Genomic DNA, 18,105 nt, shown 5'->3' on the forward strand with positions numbered 1-18,105 from the left:
TGCATTCACACAGCACCCAATACTACTACACTGACCTAGTGCATTCACACAGCACTCAATACTACTACACTGACCTAGTGCATTCACTCAGCACCCCGAGCCGCTACACTGACCTAGTGCATTCACACAGGACACCGAGCCGCTACACTGACCTAGTGAAATCACAATGCACCCCTAGCCACTACACCGAGTGCATTCACACTGCACCCCTATCTCCTACACTGACCTAGTGCATTCACACAGCACCCAATACTACTACACTGACCTAGTGCATTCACACAGCACCCCGGTATCCTACTCTGACCTAGTGCATTCACACAGCACCCGATACTCCTACACTGACCTAGTGCATTCACACAGCACCCGATACTCCTACACTGACCTAGTGCATTCACACAGCACCCGATACTACTACACTGACCTAGTGCATTCACACAGCACCCCAAGCCGCTACACTGACCTAGTGCATTCACACAGGACCCTGAGCTGCTACACTGACCTAGTGAAATCACAATGCACCCCTATATCCTACACTGACCTAGTGCATTCACACAGCACCCCTATCTCCTACACTGACCTAGTGCATTCACACAGCACCCAATACTACTACACTGACCTAGTGCATTCACACAGCACTCAATACTACTACACTGACCTAGTGCATTCACACAGCACCCCGAGCCGCTACACTGACCTAGTGCATTCACACAGGACCCCGAGCCGCTACACTGACCTAGTGAAATCACAATGCACCCCTAGCCACTACACCGAGTGCATTCACACTGCACCCCTATCTCCTACACTGACCTAGTGCATTCACACAGCACCCAATACTACTACACTGACCTAGTGCATTCACACAGCACCCCGGTATCCTACTCTGACCTAGTGCATTCACACAGCACCCGATACTCCTACACTGACCTAGTGCATTCACACAGCACCCGATACTCCTACACTGACCTAGTGCATTCACACAGCACCCAATACTACTACACTGACCTAGTGCATTCACATAGCACCCAATACTACTACACTGACCTAGTGCATTCACACAGCACCCGAGCCGCTACACTGACCTTGTGAAATCACAATGCACCCCTATCTCCTACACTGACCTAGTGCATTCACACAGCACCCAATACTACTACGCTGACCTAGTGCATTCACATAGCACCCAATACTACTACACTGACCTAGTGCATTCACACAGCACCCCGAGCCGCTACACTGACCTAGTGAAATCACAATGCACCCCAATCTCCTACACTGACCTAGTGCATTCACACAGCACCCTATACTACTACACTGACCTAGTGCATTTACACAGCACCCAATACTACTACACTGACCTAGTGCATTCACACAGCACCCCGGTATCCTACACTGACCTAGTGCATTCACACAGCACCCAATACTACTACGCTGACCTAGTGCATTCACACAGCACCCCGGGCTGCTACACTGACCAAATGCATTCACACAGCACCCCGAGCCGCTACACTGACCTAGTGAAATCACAATGCACCCCTATCTCCTACACTGACCTAGTGCATTCACACAGCACCCTATACTACTACACTGACCTAGTGCATTTACACAGCACCCAATACTACTACACTGACCTAGTGAAATCACAATGCACCCCTATCTCCTACACTGACCTAGTGCATTCACACAGCACCCAATACTACTACGCTGACCTAGTGCATTCACATAGCACCCCGAGTTGCTACACTGACCTAGTGCATTCACACAGCACCCCGAGCCGCTACACTGACCTAGTGAAATCACAATGCACCCCTGTCTCCTACACTGACCTAGTGCATTCACACAGCACCCTATACTACTACACTGACCTAGTGCATTCACACAGCACCCGATACTACTACACTGACCTAGTGCATTCACAATGCACCCAATACTACTACACTGACCTAGTGCATTCACACAGCACCCAATACTACTACACTGACCTAGTGCATGACAGGGTATTGTCTAATCGCTGTGCCCAATTATCCCCCCACAAATGACATAACTCTCTTGTTGGATAAAATTGGCCACAGCAGCCATCTTTATTGAAACAATACAAAATTAACAATAATCAAAAACATTCCCCACGGAAGGTGGTCCCCGAGGCCCTCAATAAATCAATCCACACCTCTAAGCACTTCCAGGAGTTGTTACCCCCAGCCGATAGCAATTGGCTCGAGGGCACCAATTGTCAACACCCAGTGCTCATTAATTAGCCTCACCCAGGGGAGTCCAGCCCCCTCATGGGGCCCTCCCCGCCGCATAATTAAGCCTCAATGCCACCAACCTCGAGGACCCCCCTCCGCACAGGCCACTGTGACAAAAGACAACCTATCAATAATTCTTCCTAAAAATTATAAAATTAGGGAGGGTGGGTGGGAGCTGTTCAGAAAAATCTCCCAGTGACCCCTATTTCCTGCCTGCACTCTGCTTATATACCCTTACTACACCCCGTTAAGCCCCTCCCCCTATGACCCTCTCCTTAGACACCCCTTCTATGACTGTCCAGCTAGTCAGCTCCCTACAAACCCTGTCAGGGGAGCCTACCCCCAGGCTTTGCCTCCAGTCCGGCTCCTACATGACAGGGTATTGTCTAATCGCTGTGCCCAATTATCCCCCCACAAATGACATAACTCTCTTGTTGGATAAAATTGGCCACAGCAGCCATCTTTATTGAAACAATACAAAATTAACAATAATCAAAAACATTCCCCACGGAAGGTGGTCCCCGAGGCCCTCAATAAATCAATCCACACCTCTAAGCACTTCCAGGAGTTGTTACCCCCAGCCGATAGCGATTGGCTCGAGGGCACCAATTGTCAACACCCAGTGCTCATTAATTAGCCTCACCCAGGGGAGTCCAGCCCCCTCATGGGGCCCTCCCCGCCGCATAATTAAGCCTCAATGCCACCAACCTCGAGGACCCCCCTCCGCCACCAAGCACGGGGTTAAGCCCTTGACCCCGGGCGACCCCCCCACATCCGGAACGCTGTTTCTATCCCTTCCTGTAGTCCCAAGGACCAAACATCGATCCCTACAGCGTTCAAATGCACACCGTCTCCTCTCCAAAAAGCACCGGCACCAGACTCAAGTTCCCTGTGCCTCACCACCACCGCGCCGTTTCTAGCCATAAAACGCCCAATTGCCCTGTTGACTTTTATCCGTGCCTTATTGATCTTGTCAGCCGACCTTGCATCCCTCCAATAACGGCGCGGCACAATATCCGACCAAACTGTGATCACCTCTGGAAACATTGCCCATAAACGTAGGAGATCAAACTTGATATCCCGTATCAACTCCCTAAATGGTCTGCTCCCAAGGTCATTCCCTCCCACGTGCAACACTAATATGTCGGGAGCCCTATCGAGCCGAACAAAACGGTGAAATTCCTGTAACATTCCACTCCATACCATACCGCGCTTCCCCAGCCATCGAACCACTGCCTCCTCTCTATCCAAACCTAGCTGGCGGCCGTTCGGTCTGACATCAGCCCGCAAAGCTCCCCAAAAGACATATGAATGTCCTAAAATCCAAATCAGGCACGGGGGATGCCCTAAAATTAGAAAGAACACAATCAGCCTCAACAATCCCCTAAACGAACATATGAACGAAAACGAGACGATTCCCATCGCCCAATGCGCTTAATCAGCTCATCTCCCAAACCCATCCTAGCAGCCTCAGTTGCGGCCCCGATGCGGAAAGAGTGACCCGCGTATTCCTCCCCCTTGAGGCCCAACGTCCGCAGGACTGCTCTAAACACGCTTGTGAACTGGAACCGTGATAAAAAGGACCCATTCGCATGCATCAGCAAAGGATCCCTTTCTCTGCCCACTCTGACTTCCTTAAATATCCTCAGCCGTGCTACCGGGCACATATCTGAGCCCGGTACAGAGAAGAGAACTACCTTCTTCCCCCTCCCTAATTGATCCGTCTTAGACCTCCTCACCACTAGCTCCACCCTATCCGAGTATAAATCCACATCCTCCCCTAACAAACCTCCCGGCCTGGAGACGCTTGGACTCACGAGTTCACAAATCCGCAGTGCCCCGAAGAAGGCAAGCGAAAAGGCTACCCCGAACAACCTTTCCTCGAAATTGGAACTACAGACCTCACCCAACTTCCTGCCCATATTCTGCAACAACTGGAAGGACACCGGCCTTCTCTGATCCTGTACTACATGTCCTTTTCTCCAGCCTTTTAAAGCCTGCGCAATCAGGAAATTCTTTGTGACATCAGGCCTCCCACCTGCACGAAACCCAAAAGCTAAGCCCGCCATACAGCGCGTGATCTTAGCCACTGACCAACCAATCTCCTTACAATGGCCTATATATAGCAAGACAGCCAACTCGTCATCATCCTCTTTCAAACCTACTACCTCACGCCATTCTAACCAGCTCCGCCATTCCTGGTTGTATGCCGACCATGTATTTGGGGCCAAGGATTCCCTGATGAGCTGTTCGACTACCCGTCCAGCAGAGCCCAGAGCCGACTCGGGAACCCGGTCCCCTCCCTGTCCGCCTCTGGAGCCAACTCCTGGAATCGTTCCCACTGTGAACGAGATAAAGAATCCGCAATGCCGTTAGAGACACCGGGAACGTGCCTAGCCACAACCCACAAATTCAAAGCCAGACATTCCAATACCAACTGCTGCAAAATAGTAACCACCGGAGGTGAAGATGCCGACAATTGATTAATAGCCATGACCACCCCCAAATTATCGCAGTAAAAACAAATCTTCCTATCGCGGAACAGCTCACCCCAAACAACAACTGCAACCAAAATAGGAAACAATTCCAACAATGCTAAATTTTTAACCAAGCCTCTCTGCACCCAAGACTCCGGCCACCGGCCCACACACCAATGTCCCTGGCAATAAGCCCCAAAACCGCCACTCCCAGCGGCGTCTGTGAAAAGGTCTAGTTCTGTAGCCACGCACGTGTCTGACATCCACAACGCCCTGCCATTAAAGGTTTCCAGAAAAGATGCCCACACCCGCAAGTCCCCTTTCAACTCACTACCTAATCTGACAAAATGATGAGGAAGAACCACCCCTGCTGTCGCTGCTGCCAGCCTCCTGCTGAAAATGCGGCCCATCGGCATAATGCGACACGCAAAATTCAACTTACCCAGCAAGGACTGTAATTCCCTCAATCTGATTTTCTTCAACAGCAACGCCCTCCCTACCTCGGCCTTCAAACCCAGTAACTTTTCTTCAGGCAAGCGACACTCCATATTCACAGTATCAATGACAATACCCAAAAAACTGATCACAGTCGCAGGGCCCTCCGTCTTTCCCGGAGCAAGCGGGACCCCAAAGTCTGCCGACACCCTTTCAACAGTCCTCAACAATAAATCACATACACCGGTCCCCCCGGGACCAATACATAAAAAATCATCTAGGTAATGAATAACTGAACTGCACCCAGAGACATCCTTAACCACCCACTCCAAAAAGGAACTAAAGGCCTCAAAATAAGCACACGACAAGGAGCACCCCATCGGTAAACAACGATCAACAAAAAACTCCCCATCCCAACAACATCCCAACAAGCGCAAACTGGTTGGATGAACAGGCAGCAACCGGAATGCCGATTCAATATCAGTCTTTGCCAACATGGCCCCTTTCCCAAACCGCTTCACCCACTTAACGGCCGCATCAAAGGATGTATAAACCACCGAGCAGATGTCGGGGTCAATGCCATCATTGACCGACGCCCCTTTTGGGAAGGATAAATGGTGTATCAGACGAAACTTGTTCGCCTCCTTTTTTGGCACCACCCCCAATGGAGAGACTATCAAATCTGGCCACGGGGCCGCCCTAAACGGACCAGCCATACGACCCAGCTGAACCTCCTTAAACAGTTTATCCTGCACCACTTCAGGATGCTCCCTAGCAGACTTCAAATTCCTCCTAAAACTTCCTGACACCTGCACGTCAGAAGGTATCTTAAAACCTTCCCTAAACCCCTCCTCCAACAAGGCGGCTGTCCGCTGGTCAGGATACCTACGCAGATAACCCAGCATCCTTTCCAGGCGAACTGGTGTCGCCCCCTTTTTAACTACTGTCTCGGGACTTCCCTCTGAAGCATTTATTTGCCCCATGGTTCCCTCCACATGATGAACATTCATGCTTGAATTTGCATTTTGCTCCAAACCGGCATGACCCGTCGTTGAAGGCAAAGCAGAGTCCCTTCTGCATGGCCGTCCCGCTTGTGGCCTCTCTCGGCCCCCCCCCCCATCCCCACGAAAGGGCTGCCCACTTTTTATGGGGGCCGTTACCTTTCACCATAAAGCAATATCCTTATGATCCCAACGAATGTTGGGGCGAACCGCCTTCCTCTGCCTAAACTGCTCATCATACCTGAGCCAGGCCATGCCCCCGTACACACGGTACGCCTCTCCTATCGCATCCATGTAACAGAATAAGCCTGAACAATTGTCAGGTGCCTTCTCCCCAATCACACTAGCTAACAAAGCAAATGCCTGTAACCAATTTGTGAATGACCGCGGTATCAGCCGATACCGCCGCCGTTCCTCCTCCTCCTTTTTCTCCTCCTTGCGGGGCCTATCCAGGTTAAAACGCTCTAAGGGTAGTAATGAAAATATATCCACATATTCCCCTTTCCAAATCTTCTCCCTCACCTCCTGCTTCAGGTGGGCCCCCAATGGCCCCTCAAAACATACATACACCTCCCCTTTCGCAGTGTCACTAAGCCTCCCACTCTCATCCTGCGTCACCACACTGCCCCCTTCAGCCCCTGCCCTGCTGCTGCTTTGCTCCCCGCCGGATACCAGCACCACGCTGCTCCCCGGCACCCCACTGCTAACCGGCACCCCACTGCTAACCGTCACCCCACTGCTAACCGGCACCCCACTGCTAACAGGCACACTATTACTGACCGGCACACTAATGCTAGCTGGTGTGCCCGAATTCTGCGGTGCCCATGCTGCCGCCGGGGACGGCCCCGCCCCCTGCCGCAATCCCACCAGCCAATCTGCAAAACCACACAATAATTCAGTAAAGCCCCTACTCATTTCCCCCTGGGGGGCTAACCCTCCCCCCCCCTGACTTTGTGCTAAAGCATTAATAGACATAGAGACAGACTCACCAGGCTGCCTGGGGGCTGTGAACCCAGCAGCCGCAGGTCCAGTGTCCTGACGAGTCCCAGATGAAGAAGGACCAGGTATCTCTCCATCGTCTGCTGACGCTGCCATCTCTCTTCTCCTGTCCTCCCGACCTTCAGTTATAGCACCAGCCGGCGTGACCGCGTTGGAGGCAGAGCCAGCTGTGCGTCTCTCGCTCCGTGTACCAGGCCTGCGGTCCGCAGCCTATACTTCTGCCCCCCTGGCACGACTCACCCCGCGCTGGGCAGCAGCATGCCCCGCATGCCCCGCCGCTCCAGGTCCAGACCCACGTGACGCCGGATCTTCTTGCACGTGGGGGGGGGTTCCCCCCGCGCGGAGGGTTCCGCCTGCATGTTGGATTCCTCCCAGACCTGGTCCTACGGGCGAAAGGTGCCCGGCCCGCAGCCTGGCCTGGAGGGTCCCTGACGGGGCTCCTAGAACGGCGCTGAACCCTGAGGGACACGGATGGGCTGAAGCGCTCCGGAGGCCTGGACCTCCGAGGCCGTGCGCCCGCTGGAGCAGCCTCCTGCGTTGCTGCTCCCAGTCCCCCCAGCAGACCTGACATCTGCTGCTGCAGCCACTCTGTCCCTCTGGTGCCTGCTGCCTCACTGAGGGCAGCCAGCGCTGCAGATACCTCAGCATCAGCGTTTGGGGAAGCCATGGGAGATGCAGTGCTGCTTAGCTGTTCAGAAAAATCTCCCAGTGACCCCTATTTCCTGCCTGCACTCTGCTTATATACCCTTACTACACCCCGTTAAGCCCCTCCCCCTATGACCCTCTCCTTAGACACCCCTTCTATGACTGTCCAGCTAGTCAGCTCCCTACAAACCCTGTCAGGGGAGCCTACCCCCAGGCTTTGCCTCCAGTCCGGCTCCTACATTTACGCAGCACCCAATACTACTACACTGACCTAGTGCATTTACACAGCACCCAATACTACTACACTGACCTAGTGCATTTATACAGCACCCAATACTACTACACTGACCTAGTGCATTCACATATCATCAGATGACCAATGTCTTGATCATCTAGAAAGAATCATGTATGTGATTCCCCAGACAGAAATGAGCAATAACAAGGAACAAATGATAGACAAGTGATATAAATGCATCCGATCCGATGCCAAACACATAAACATTAAATCACACTAAATGTTTTAATAGGATTCTTCAATAGTTTGGCAAAGAAAGGCCGGGTCTGTCCTTTGTAGCATCTGGCAGGCCTGCCTTGCAACTGCTTACTCCTATTTACTGCGGCCCTTGAAGATGATTCTCATCCGGGGGCGGCAGATGCTGTCGGTAAAACCATCTGGTAATTTTCTTATCTCACTTTTTTGCATCATAGTAATACATAGAAGTATCTGTCACTCCTGTCCAAAATGTCCCATTATTCCAGCGCAGGAACATGCTAAGAACTGCCGACATCCATGTAGGCTCTAGACTAGATGGCAAACTTTGCATGGTGATTGCGCAAAGCAGCTGACCGAATGGCTGAAAGCCTGTCCGACCAGCCTGACCCTCATTCAGCTGACTCTCAGCAGTGCCTGGAGCTTGCCACCATCCACTGTTCGTGTATGAGGCTCAATGACTGGTATTTTTAAGGCTGTGCCCTGTTTTGTTGAAGGTGTTGAATTCTCCCACAGACACTGTGTCTCATGCCTTATGCTCATAATGGCTTGCAATGCAAAGACAGGAGGAGGTAGATACCACCCCTTGCCTGCCTACCTATCACTAGAGAGGCTCAGGGTGCTGTGTGAATGCCCTAGGTCAGTGCAGGATATCGGGGTGCTGGGTGAAAGCACTAGGTCATTGTAGGTGCTGAGGGTGCTGTGTATTGCACTAGGGCAGTGTAGGGACTGGGGGGGGGGGGGGGCTGTGTGAATGCACTAGGTCAGTGTACGAGCTCCGGGTGCTGTGAATGCACCAAGTCAGTGTACGAGCTCCGGGTGCTGTGAATGCACCATGTCAGGATATCACCCTACGGTATAAAACAATCCCTGTTATTATCCTGTATCCATGAAACATCCAATATACAGCAGTGTGTGGGTTACCAAAGAATATAAGAGAAAGGTATAAAATCTATACGGTTATTAAGAAGAAAATGGATTTCTGAGTGATTGAGAGGAAGCAGCGTGACACGTCCTAATCCAATATTCCTCACATTGCATCCAAACCATTTCTTCACTTTAATTAAACGCTAATTTCCCCTAATGGCCTCAGCCCCACGCAGGTTCCGCTCACTCACATTACAACAATGGACAATTAGAAAGTGAGACTGGATGTGAGTGTGCCGACAGCTGCAGCCACGTGCTCACACAGAACAGAGAGGGTCTGACGTGCAGGTGACAGAACCGGGTCTATATGCTTCGTTATGCTAATGCTGGGGCTGATTCAGGGTCTGACGTGCAGGTGACAGAACCGGGTCTATGTGCCTCGTTATGCTGATGCTGGGGCTGATTCAGGGTCTGACGTGCAGGTGACAGAACCGGGCCTATATGCCTCGTCATGCTAATGCTGGGGCTGATTCAGGGTCTGACGTGCAGGTGACAGAACCGGGTCTATGTGCCTCGTTATGCTGATGCTGGGGCTGATTCCGGGTCTGACGTGCAGGTGACAGAACCGGGTCTATATGCCTCGTTATGCTAATGCTGGGGCTGATTCAGGGTCTGACGTGCAGGTGACAGAACCGGGCCTATATGCCTCGTTATGCTAATGCTGGGGCTGATTCACGGTCTGACGTGCAGGTGACAGAACCGGGTCTATATGCCTCGTTATGCTAATGCTGGGGCTGATTCAGGGTCTGACGTGCAGGTGACAGAACCGGGTCTATATGCCTCGTTATGCTGATGCTGGGGCTGATTCAGGGTCTGACGTGCAGGTGACAGAACCGGGTCTGTATGCCTCGTTATGCTAATGCTGGGGCTGATTCAGGGTCTGACGTGCAGGTGACAGAACCGGGCCTGTATGCCTCGTAATGCTAATTCTGGGGCTGATTCAGGGTCTGACGTGCAGGTGACAGAACAGGGTCTGTATGCCTCGTTATGCTAATGCTGGGGCTGATTCAGGGTCTGACGTGCAGGTGACGGAACCGGGTCTATATGCCTCGTTATGCTAATGCTGGGGCTGATTCAGGGTCTGACGTGCAGGTGACAGAACCGGGTCTATTTGCCTCGTTATGCTAATGCTGGGGCTGATTCAGGGTCTGACGTGCAGGTGACAGAACCGGGTCTATATGCCTCATTATGCTAATGCTGGGGCTGATTCAGGGTCTGACGTGCAGGTGACAGAACCGGGTCTATATGCCTCGTTATGCTAATGCTGGGGCTGATTCAGGGTCTGACGTGCAGGTGACAGAACCGGGTCTATATGCCTCATTATGCTGATGCTGGGGCTGATTCAGGGTCTGACGTGCAGGTGACAGAACCGGGTCTATGTGCCTCGTTATGCTAATGCTGGGGCTGATTCAGGGTCTGACGTGCAGGTGACAGAACCGGGTCTATATGCCTCGTTATGCTAATGCTGGGGCTGATTCACGGTCTGACATGCAGGTGACAGAACCGGGTCTATATGCCTCGTTATGCTAATGCTGGGGCTGATTCACGGTCTGACCTGCAGGTGACAGAACCGAGTCTATATGCCTCATTATGCTGATGCTGGGGCTGATTCAGGGTCTGACGTGCAGGTGACAGAACCCGGTCTATATGCCTCATTATGCTAATGCTGGGGCTGATTCAGGGTCTGACGTGCAGGTGACAGAACCCAGTCTATATGCCTCGTTATGCTAATGCTGGGGCTGATTCACGGTCTGACCTGCAGGTGACAGAACCGGGTCTATATGCCTCGTTATGCTAATGCTGGGGCTGATTCAGGGTCTGACCTGCAGGTGACAGAACCGGGTCTATATGCCTCGTTATGCTAATGCTGGGGCTGATTCAGGGTCTGACGTGCAGGTGACAGAACCGGGTCTATATGCCTCGTTATGCTAATGCTGGGGCTGATTCAGGGTCTGACGTGCAGGTGACAGAACCGGGTCTATATGCCTCGTTATGCTAATGCTGGGGCTGATTCAGGGTCTGACGTGCAGGTGACAGAACCGGGCCTATATGCCTCGTTATGCTAATGCTGGGGCTGATTCAGGGTCTGACGTGCAGGTAACAGAACCGGGTCTAAATGCCTCGTTATGCTAATGCTGGGGCTGATTCAGGGTCTGACGTGCAGGTGACAGAACCGGGCCTATATGCCTCGTTACGCTGATGCTGGGGCTGATTCAGGGTCTGACGTGCAGGTGATAGAACCGGGCCTATATGCTTCATTACGCTGATGCTAGGGCTGATTCAGGGTCTGACATGCAGGTGACAGAACCGGGTCTATATGCCTCGTTATGCTAATGCTGAGGCTGATTCAGGGTCTGACCTGCAGGTGACAGAACCGGGTCTATATGCCTCGTTATGCTGATGCTGGGGCTGATTCAGGGTCTGACGTGCAGGTGACAGAACCAGGTCTATATGCCTCGTTATGCTAATGCTGGGGCTGATTCAGGGTCTGACCTGCAGGTGACAGAACCGGGTCTATATGCCTCGTTATGCTAATGCTGGGGCTGATTCAGGGTCTGACGTGCAGGTGACAGAACCGGGTCTATATGCCTCTTTATGCTGATGCTGGGGCTGATTCAGGGTCTGACGTGCAGGTGACAGAACCGGTTCTATATGCCTCGTTATGCTAATGCTGGGGCTGATTCAGGGTCTGATGTGCAGGTGACAGAACCGGGTCTGTATGCGTCGTTATGCTAATGCTGGGGCTGATTCAGGGTCTGACGTGCAGGTGACGGAACCGGGTCTATATGCCTCGTTATGCTAATGCTGTGGCTGATTCAGGGTCTGACGTGCAGGTGACGGAACCGGGTCTATATGCCTCGTTATGCTAATGCTGGGGCTGATTCAGGGTCTGATGTGCAGGTGACAGAACCGGGTCTGTATGCGTCGTTATGCTAATGCTGGGGCTGATTCAGGGTCTGACGTGCAGGTGACAGAACCGGGTCTGTATGCCTCGTTACGCTGATGCTGGGGCTGATTCAGGGTCTGACGTGCAGGTGACAGAACCGGGTCTATATGCCTCGTTATGCTAATGCTGGGGCTGATTCACGGTCTGACATGCAGGTGACAGAACCGGGTCTATATGCCTCGTTATGCTAATGCTGGGGCTGATTCAGGGTCTGACCTGCAGGTGACAGAACCCAGTCTATATGCCTCGTTATGCTAATGCTGTGGCTGATTCAGGGTCTGACGTGCAGGTGACAGAACCGGGTCTATATGCCTCTTTATGCTGATGCTGGGGCTGATTCAGGGTCTGACGTGCAGGTGACAGAACCGGTTCTATATGCCTCGTTATGCTAATGCTGGGGCTGATTCAGGGTCTGATGTGCAGGTGACAGAACCGGGTCTGTATGCGTCGTTATGCTAATGCTGGGGCTGATTCAGGGTCTGACGTGCAGGTGACGGAACCGGGTCTATATGCCTCGTTATGCTAATGCTGTGGCTGATTCAGGGTCTGACGTGCAGGTGACGGAACCGGGTCTATATGCCTCGTTATGCTAATGCTGGGGCTGATTCAGGGTCTGATGTGCAGGTGACAGAACCGGGTCTGTATGCGTCGTTATGCTAATGCTGGGGCTGATTCAGGGTCTGACGTGCAGGTGACAGAACCGGGTCTGTATGCCTCGTTACGCTGATGCTGGGGCTGATTCAGGGTCTGACGTGCAGGTGACAGAACCGGGTCTATATGCCTCGTTATGCTAATGCTGGGGCTGATTCACGGTCTGACATGCAGGTGACAGAACCGGGTCTATATGCCTCGTTACGCTGATGCTGAGGCTGATTCAGGGTCTGACGTGCAGGTGACAGAACCGGGTCTATGTGCCTCGTTATTCTAATGCTGGGGCTGATTCAGGGTCTGACGTGCAGGTGACAGAACCGGGTCTATATGCCTCGTTATGCTAATGCTGGGGCTGATTTAGGGTCTGACGTGCAGGTGACAGAACCGGGTCTATATGCCTCGTTATGCTAATGCTGGGGCTGATTCAGGGTCTGATGTGCAGGTGACAGAACCGGGCCTATATGCCTCGTTATGCTAATGCTGGGGCTGATTCAGGGTCTGACTTGCAGGTGACAGAACCGGGTCTATATGCCTCGTTATGCTAATGCTGGGGCTGATTCAGGGTCTGACATGCAGGTGACAGAACCGGGTCTATGTGCCTCGTTATGCTAATGCTGGGGCTGATTCAGGGTCTGACGTGCAGGTGACAGAACCGGGTCTATATGCCTCGTTATGCTAATGCTGGGGCTGATTCAGGGTCTGACGTGCAGGTGACAGAACTGGGTCTATGTGCCTCGTTATGCTAATGCTGGGGCTGATTCATGATCTGACGTGCAGGTGACAGAACCGGGTCTATATGCCTCGTTATGGTAATGCTGGGGCTGATTCACAGCACACGGATACTCCCACTGACTGTGGTGCTATTCCCTTGTGGGGTGTACTAAGATGCACTATTGGGTGCAAATTCACTGTTCCCTCTGAGCCAGGCATTCCCTACCACGGTCCTCAAGGCACACTGACGGGCCAGGTTTTCCTGATATCCAGGCTTCATCACAGATGAGTGCTGGGTGGCCGGATCATTGCCCCATCCAGTGACGGCTCCAGAGGTGGGGCTGCAGTACAATCCAAAATTCAAATAGTACCCCTTTCACTTTGCACAAATTACCCCGGGTCCGACCTGGTTGTTGCCGGGTTGACCCGGGTTGACGTGCGGTTTGAAAGAGACTTGTCAAATTACCTAGGTCCAGCCACCTGGCTGTGCAGTGTGAACAGGTAACCCAGGTCCTGTTCACACTATAGGGAGGAGGCAGCACCAGCTCCAAGCACTGCCTCCTCCTTCGTCTCCCCCCCACACACACACACACAACGATGCGCCGCTGCTCTGCCCCTTTATGACATCAGCTTATTGCCAGGTCGCTGTGGGAGACTATCATCGCAAATGCCAGGGGACTCCCGGGATAGACCCGTGTACAAATCCCGGCTTTGTGATGTGAAAGGGGTATAGGGGAGAAATACCACCTGCTAGTGAGTCAGTTTGGAATGGCAGTTGGTGGCAGTTGGTGTGGTTCCCCTATTTGAATTTTAAATTGTGCTGCAGCCTTCCCTGATCCCCGATTACCAGAAGTGCCAGATGGCCTGTCCAATCCTAATCATAGTGCCATAGCCACAGTATGATCGGCATAGCGCTGGTGTCTGTGGATGACGTTCAGGAGCAATTCCAGCAAAACTGGCCAGGTTTTCTGGGTGTGCTGCACCTTCGGATGCTGCTTCATGACCCCGGCAAGGTCTGCTCAGAAGTTTGATGGAGCAATTTCCATCATTCAGATGCGGACTGAGTAGCCTGACTTGTGTGTGCATGTGCAGTACGGTCTGCGCACTACAGTCACCGACATTTGGGTGTGGGAAAAGGGATAGACATGGCCTCTACCATTGTGGAACAGGGATCTCCGAATGAAGATTTCCTGGCCGCTTTCTAGCAGCAGCGGTGGCTGGCTTGCGGAATCTCATGGGTCACAACAATGGTGTCATAGATGATCCAACATTATGTCCTAGGATGCAATTCAGATCAGTATTGAAGCAGGAGGCATACTAATGTCTTTGTTGTATTTGTCTGTAGGTCTCAGGACATACTCAGCACTTACTCAGAATTACGGTACGATCCAAACTGGAGAACACACCAGACCATACTACATAGATCTCACCTGGGCGATGATTTCGCAGACGTGTCCTTAAGCATCTCAGGTCGTCTGTCACCAGATGTAATTATACCCAACAAGTCAGCAGAACGGGAAGAGCTTGTTAGTTTTCCCCAAAAGCTGGGACCTCTCAGTGATGTCCCCCTCAAACCCAAGAGGAACCCAGCTACCACGAAACCTGCCTACAGCAAAGGTGTGAGGGGCTATGCCAGTGACACAAACAAGGCCGGAAGCCGGGCACAGCAAGAGGCAGCGCCAAACGACTTCATAGAGAAGAACAAAGTTACTTTGGGGGTACGCACCCATAAAACTCATTCTTATCTTCACATGCACAGAAGGAACTTGGATGAGAGTCAGCCAGATCAGGTAGGTCCTTTGTTCCTTTCATCCGTGTCTTTGTCTCATCAGGCAGAGCTCAATGATGCTGTTGGCCCTGGAACTGACCCATTGTTGCTGGTTTGGAAAGTTTTCCCCATAGAACTAGAGATGGGTGTATCGGAATCGTTACGGGCGGCAGAAGGACAGGGCGACGCGTCCGTTCAGCTGCCTGTCCTTCCGGGTCTGACGTCCGGTTGCTAGGCAACCAGGGACGCCGGAGGACGCAGCGGCAGGACGCAATGCCCACCCTTCAACCCAGCGTCTCCCAGCAACCTGGGACGCTGTCAGCCGCCGGAGAGACTTCCTGCTCACCGCGGCGCCGTTGCTTAGCAACGGATGACGCCGCCGGGCAGAGTAATAGGGCGGCCTCTATTCGGCCTAATCACAAATGGACCACAGGTGTCCGGAGGGGGCAATTAATGTAGGTGGGGCTGGACTCCCCGTTCTCATTGGTCCCTCAGGGTCATTTAAGGGAGCCACCCCAGCAGTACCCCGCCGGTGATAGCTTCTGCCTGACTCTATCCACCTGCCGGTGTCCTTCTCTGTGTTCCTTGTGGATCTTCCCCATGGAACGCTGTTCCCTCGATACCCCTGGTTTCGTGAGTTACCCCAGCAGGGGGTTATCCTTAGTTCCTGTATTCATTCCTATTTATTCGCAGCCGGTCAGGCTAGTCTTGTTTATTTTTCGGGCCTAGCAGGCTTTTCCTTCGTGCCCCCATTCCCACGGGACATTCCTTCCCTGGTTCTTCTTTACTGTGTTTTTGCTGTTTGGTTATTGTGTTTGCGACAGGTATCACAAAGTCGTAGCAACTAGGTCGCTGGCGCATAGTAGCGTTAGCCAGGGCCTGGCTACTCGCCATTTGGTTAAACTTTAGTTAAGCTCATTAGTTAGTTTTTCCTGTTTACTGTACCCTGGGGGGGTCCCCAGCTCCTTGTTTATACGTAACACCTGGCTGTACCGGAGTTAGGGCGGGCTTAACTCGCCCTTCCAAACATGACGGCTACAGGCGAGGACTAGAACACCTGCAGGAGTCGGTCACCCAGCCTGGGGGGTAAAACAGAGTCAGAATAGGGTTTTGCCGTGGCTGTCCTGAACAGCAGTCGTGGCTGCGGGGTAACACCCAATACCTAACAGGTGTCTTGGATAGCCAATAGGATAAATCCGGACTTGCACTAGTCCAAATACCCAAGTGAATCCGAGCGGCTCAGCTCCACCTAGAGCGACTGACCTGTTGGGATTTGCGCTAATTATAAGACGTGACCCCGACGTTGCTCAGCATTTCCTCAGTTTCCACCTGGAGAACATGTAGCCTGTAGCACACTCTCCAATGCTGGTGGCCTGGGACAGTGAGATGAGGTGCGGATGGGCCAAACTGGAAGGAGACAACCGGCTCAATTTACTAAGATGGGACGTTACCATAGCAACCAATCAGATTCTACTTCTTATTTATTGAGCACCTTCTAGAAGATAGATAGATTCTGATTGGTTGCTATGGGAAACATCCCATCTTCTATAGAACTCCTATCTAATTTACCCCTAGGCATACCCGGTCTTCCTCTCATCGTAGGTCGACATGGGTAAGATCAACAGGGTCGGAAGGTCGACACAAGCATTAGTTGAACAATGGAAAGGTCAACAGTCAAAAGGTTGTCATGTTTCGGGCACGGTGCCTCGCTATGCTTATTATCCCACCACGCCGTAGTGGATGGTATGAAATACCGCCTGTCGGCGCATGTCGGCTGAAAGAAACATGAAATACTCATGTCAACCTTCAGCGGTCAACTTAATGCATGTCTACCTTCATAGGATCAACCTGGCGACCGTGTCCCCCTCTCATCCGTGTCCCCCTCTCATCCGTGCCCCCCTCTCATCCGTGCCCCCCTCTCATCCGTGTCCCCCTCTCATCCGTGCCCCCCTCTCATCCGTGCCCCCCTCTCATCCGTGTCCCCCTCTCATCCGTGTCCCCCTCTCCTCTGTAGACCACCCTTTAATGCTGCTCACCTGCTGCTAGTTCTTAGTACATCTCTGGCACAGACTGAGACCATTGTCCTGACCAGGGGCTGGCTGGCAACTTTTAGCCTAGGGGGCAAGTCCAGAGCACTGGCCCATAATCAGCCAAGTCACCGTCGGAAGGAATGCTTTTGCGCGCCGCAGGCGCGCCGAAAAATTAGGGGCGTGGCCTATCATAAGGGGCGTTGCCTGTACCATGATTGTATTGTGTACCTGCAGATTGCACATTTTAGCGAACCTTGTAATACCCATTACACATAAAGCCACATGCCGTAATGCCAATTACACATTATGCTGAACACCATGATGCCAGTTACACATTACGCCCAACACTGCGATGCTAATTACTCAATACACCGCACACTGTGATGCTAATTACACATTATGCTGCACACCTTGATGCCCATTACACCCCATACTGTGATGGCAATTACCCAATGCTCCCCACACCGTAATGTCCATTACGCCCCATACCATGATGCCCATTACACCGCACAATGTGATGTCCACAGTGCCAGATATGCCCCCACAGTGCAAGATATTCCGCCACAGTACCAAATACACATATGCCCCCACAGTGCCAGACACAAATGCCGCCACAGTGCCAGATATTCTGCCACAGTGCCAAATACGCATATTCCTCCACAGTGCCAGATATGCCCCCAGAGTGCCAGAGACACATATGCCCCCACAGTGCCAGAGACACATATGCCCCCACAGTGCCAGAGACACATATTCCCCCACAGTGCCAGATATGCCCCCACAGTGC

At 52.4% G+C, this 18,105-nt stretch overlaps 1 protein-coding gene across 1 annotated transcript in view; it reads left to right on the forward strand.

The window, feature by feature from the left end:
- The first annotated feature begins 8,647 nt into the window (after positions 1-8,647).
- The window catches only part of JHY (junctional cadherin complex regulator), a 45,659-nt gene continuing 36,201 nt past the window's right edge, over positions 8,648-18,105 (forward strand). Inside the window, exons 1-2 of the mRNA XM_083161587.1 lie at positions 8,648-8,751; positions 14,869-15,313. Of these exons, the coding sequence (XP_083017713.1) occupies positions 8,648-8,751; positions 14,869-15,313 (549 nt within the window). The remainder of the gene's footprint in view (positions 8,752-14,868; positions 15,314-18,105) is intronic.

Source organism: Crinia signifera, chromosome 19 (genome assembly GCF_055691185.1).
Source record: "Crinia signifera chromosome 19, ASM5569118v1, whole genome shotgun sequence".
In the NCBI taxonomy this organism is placed as follows: Eukaryota; Metazoa; Chordata; class Amphibia; order Anura; family Myobatrachidae; genus Crinia; species Crinia signifera.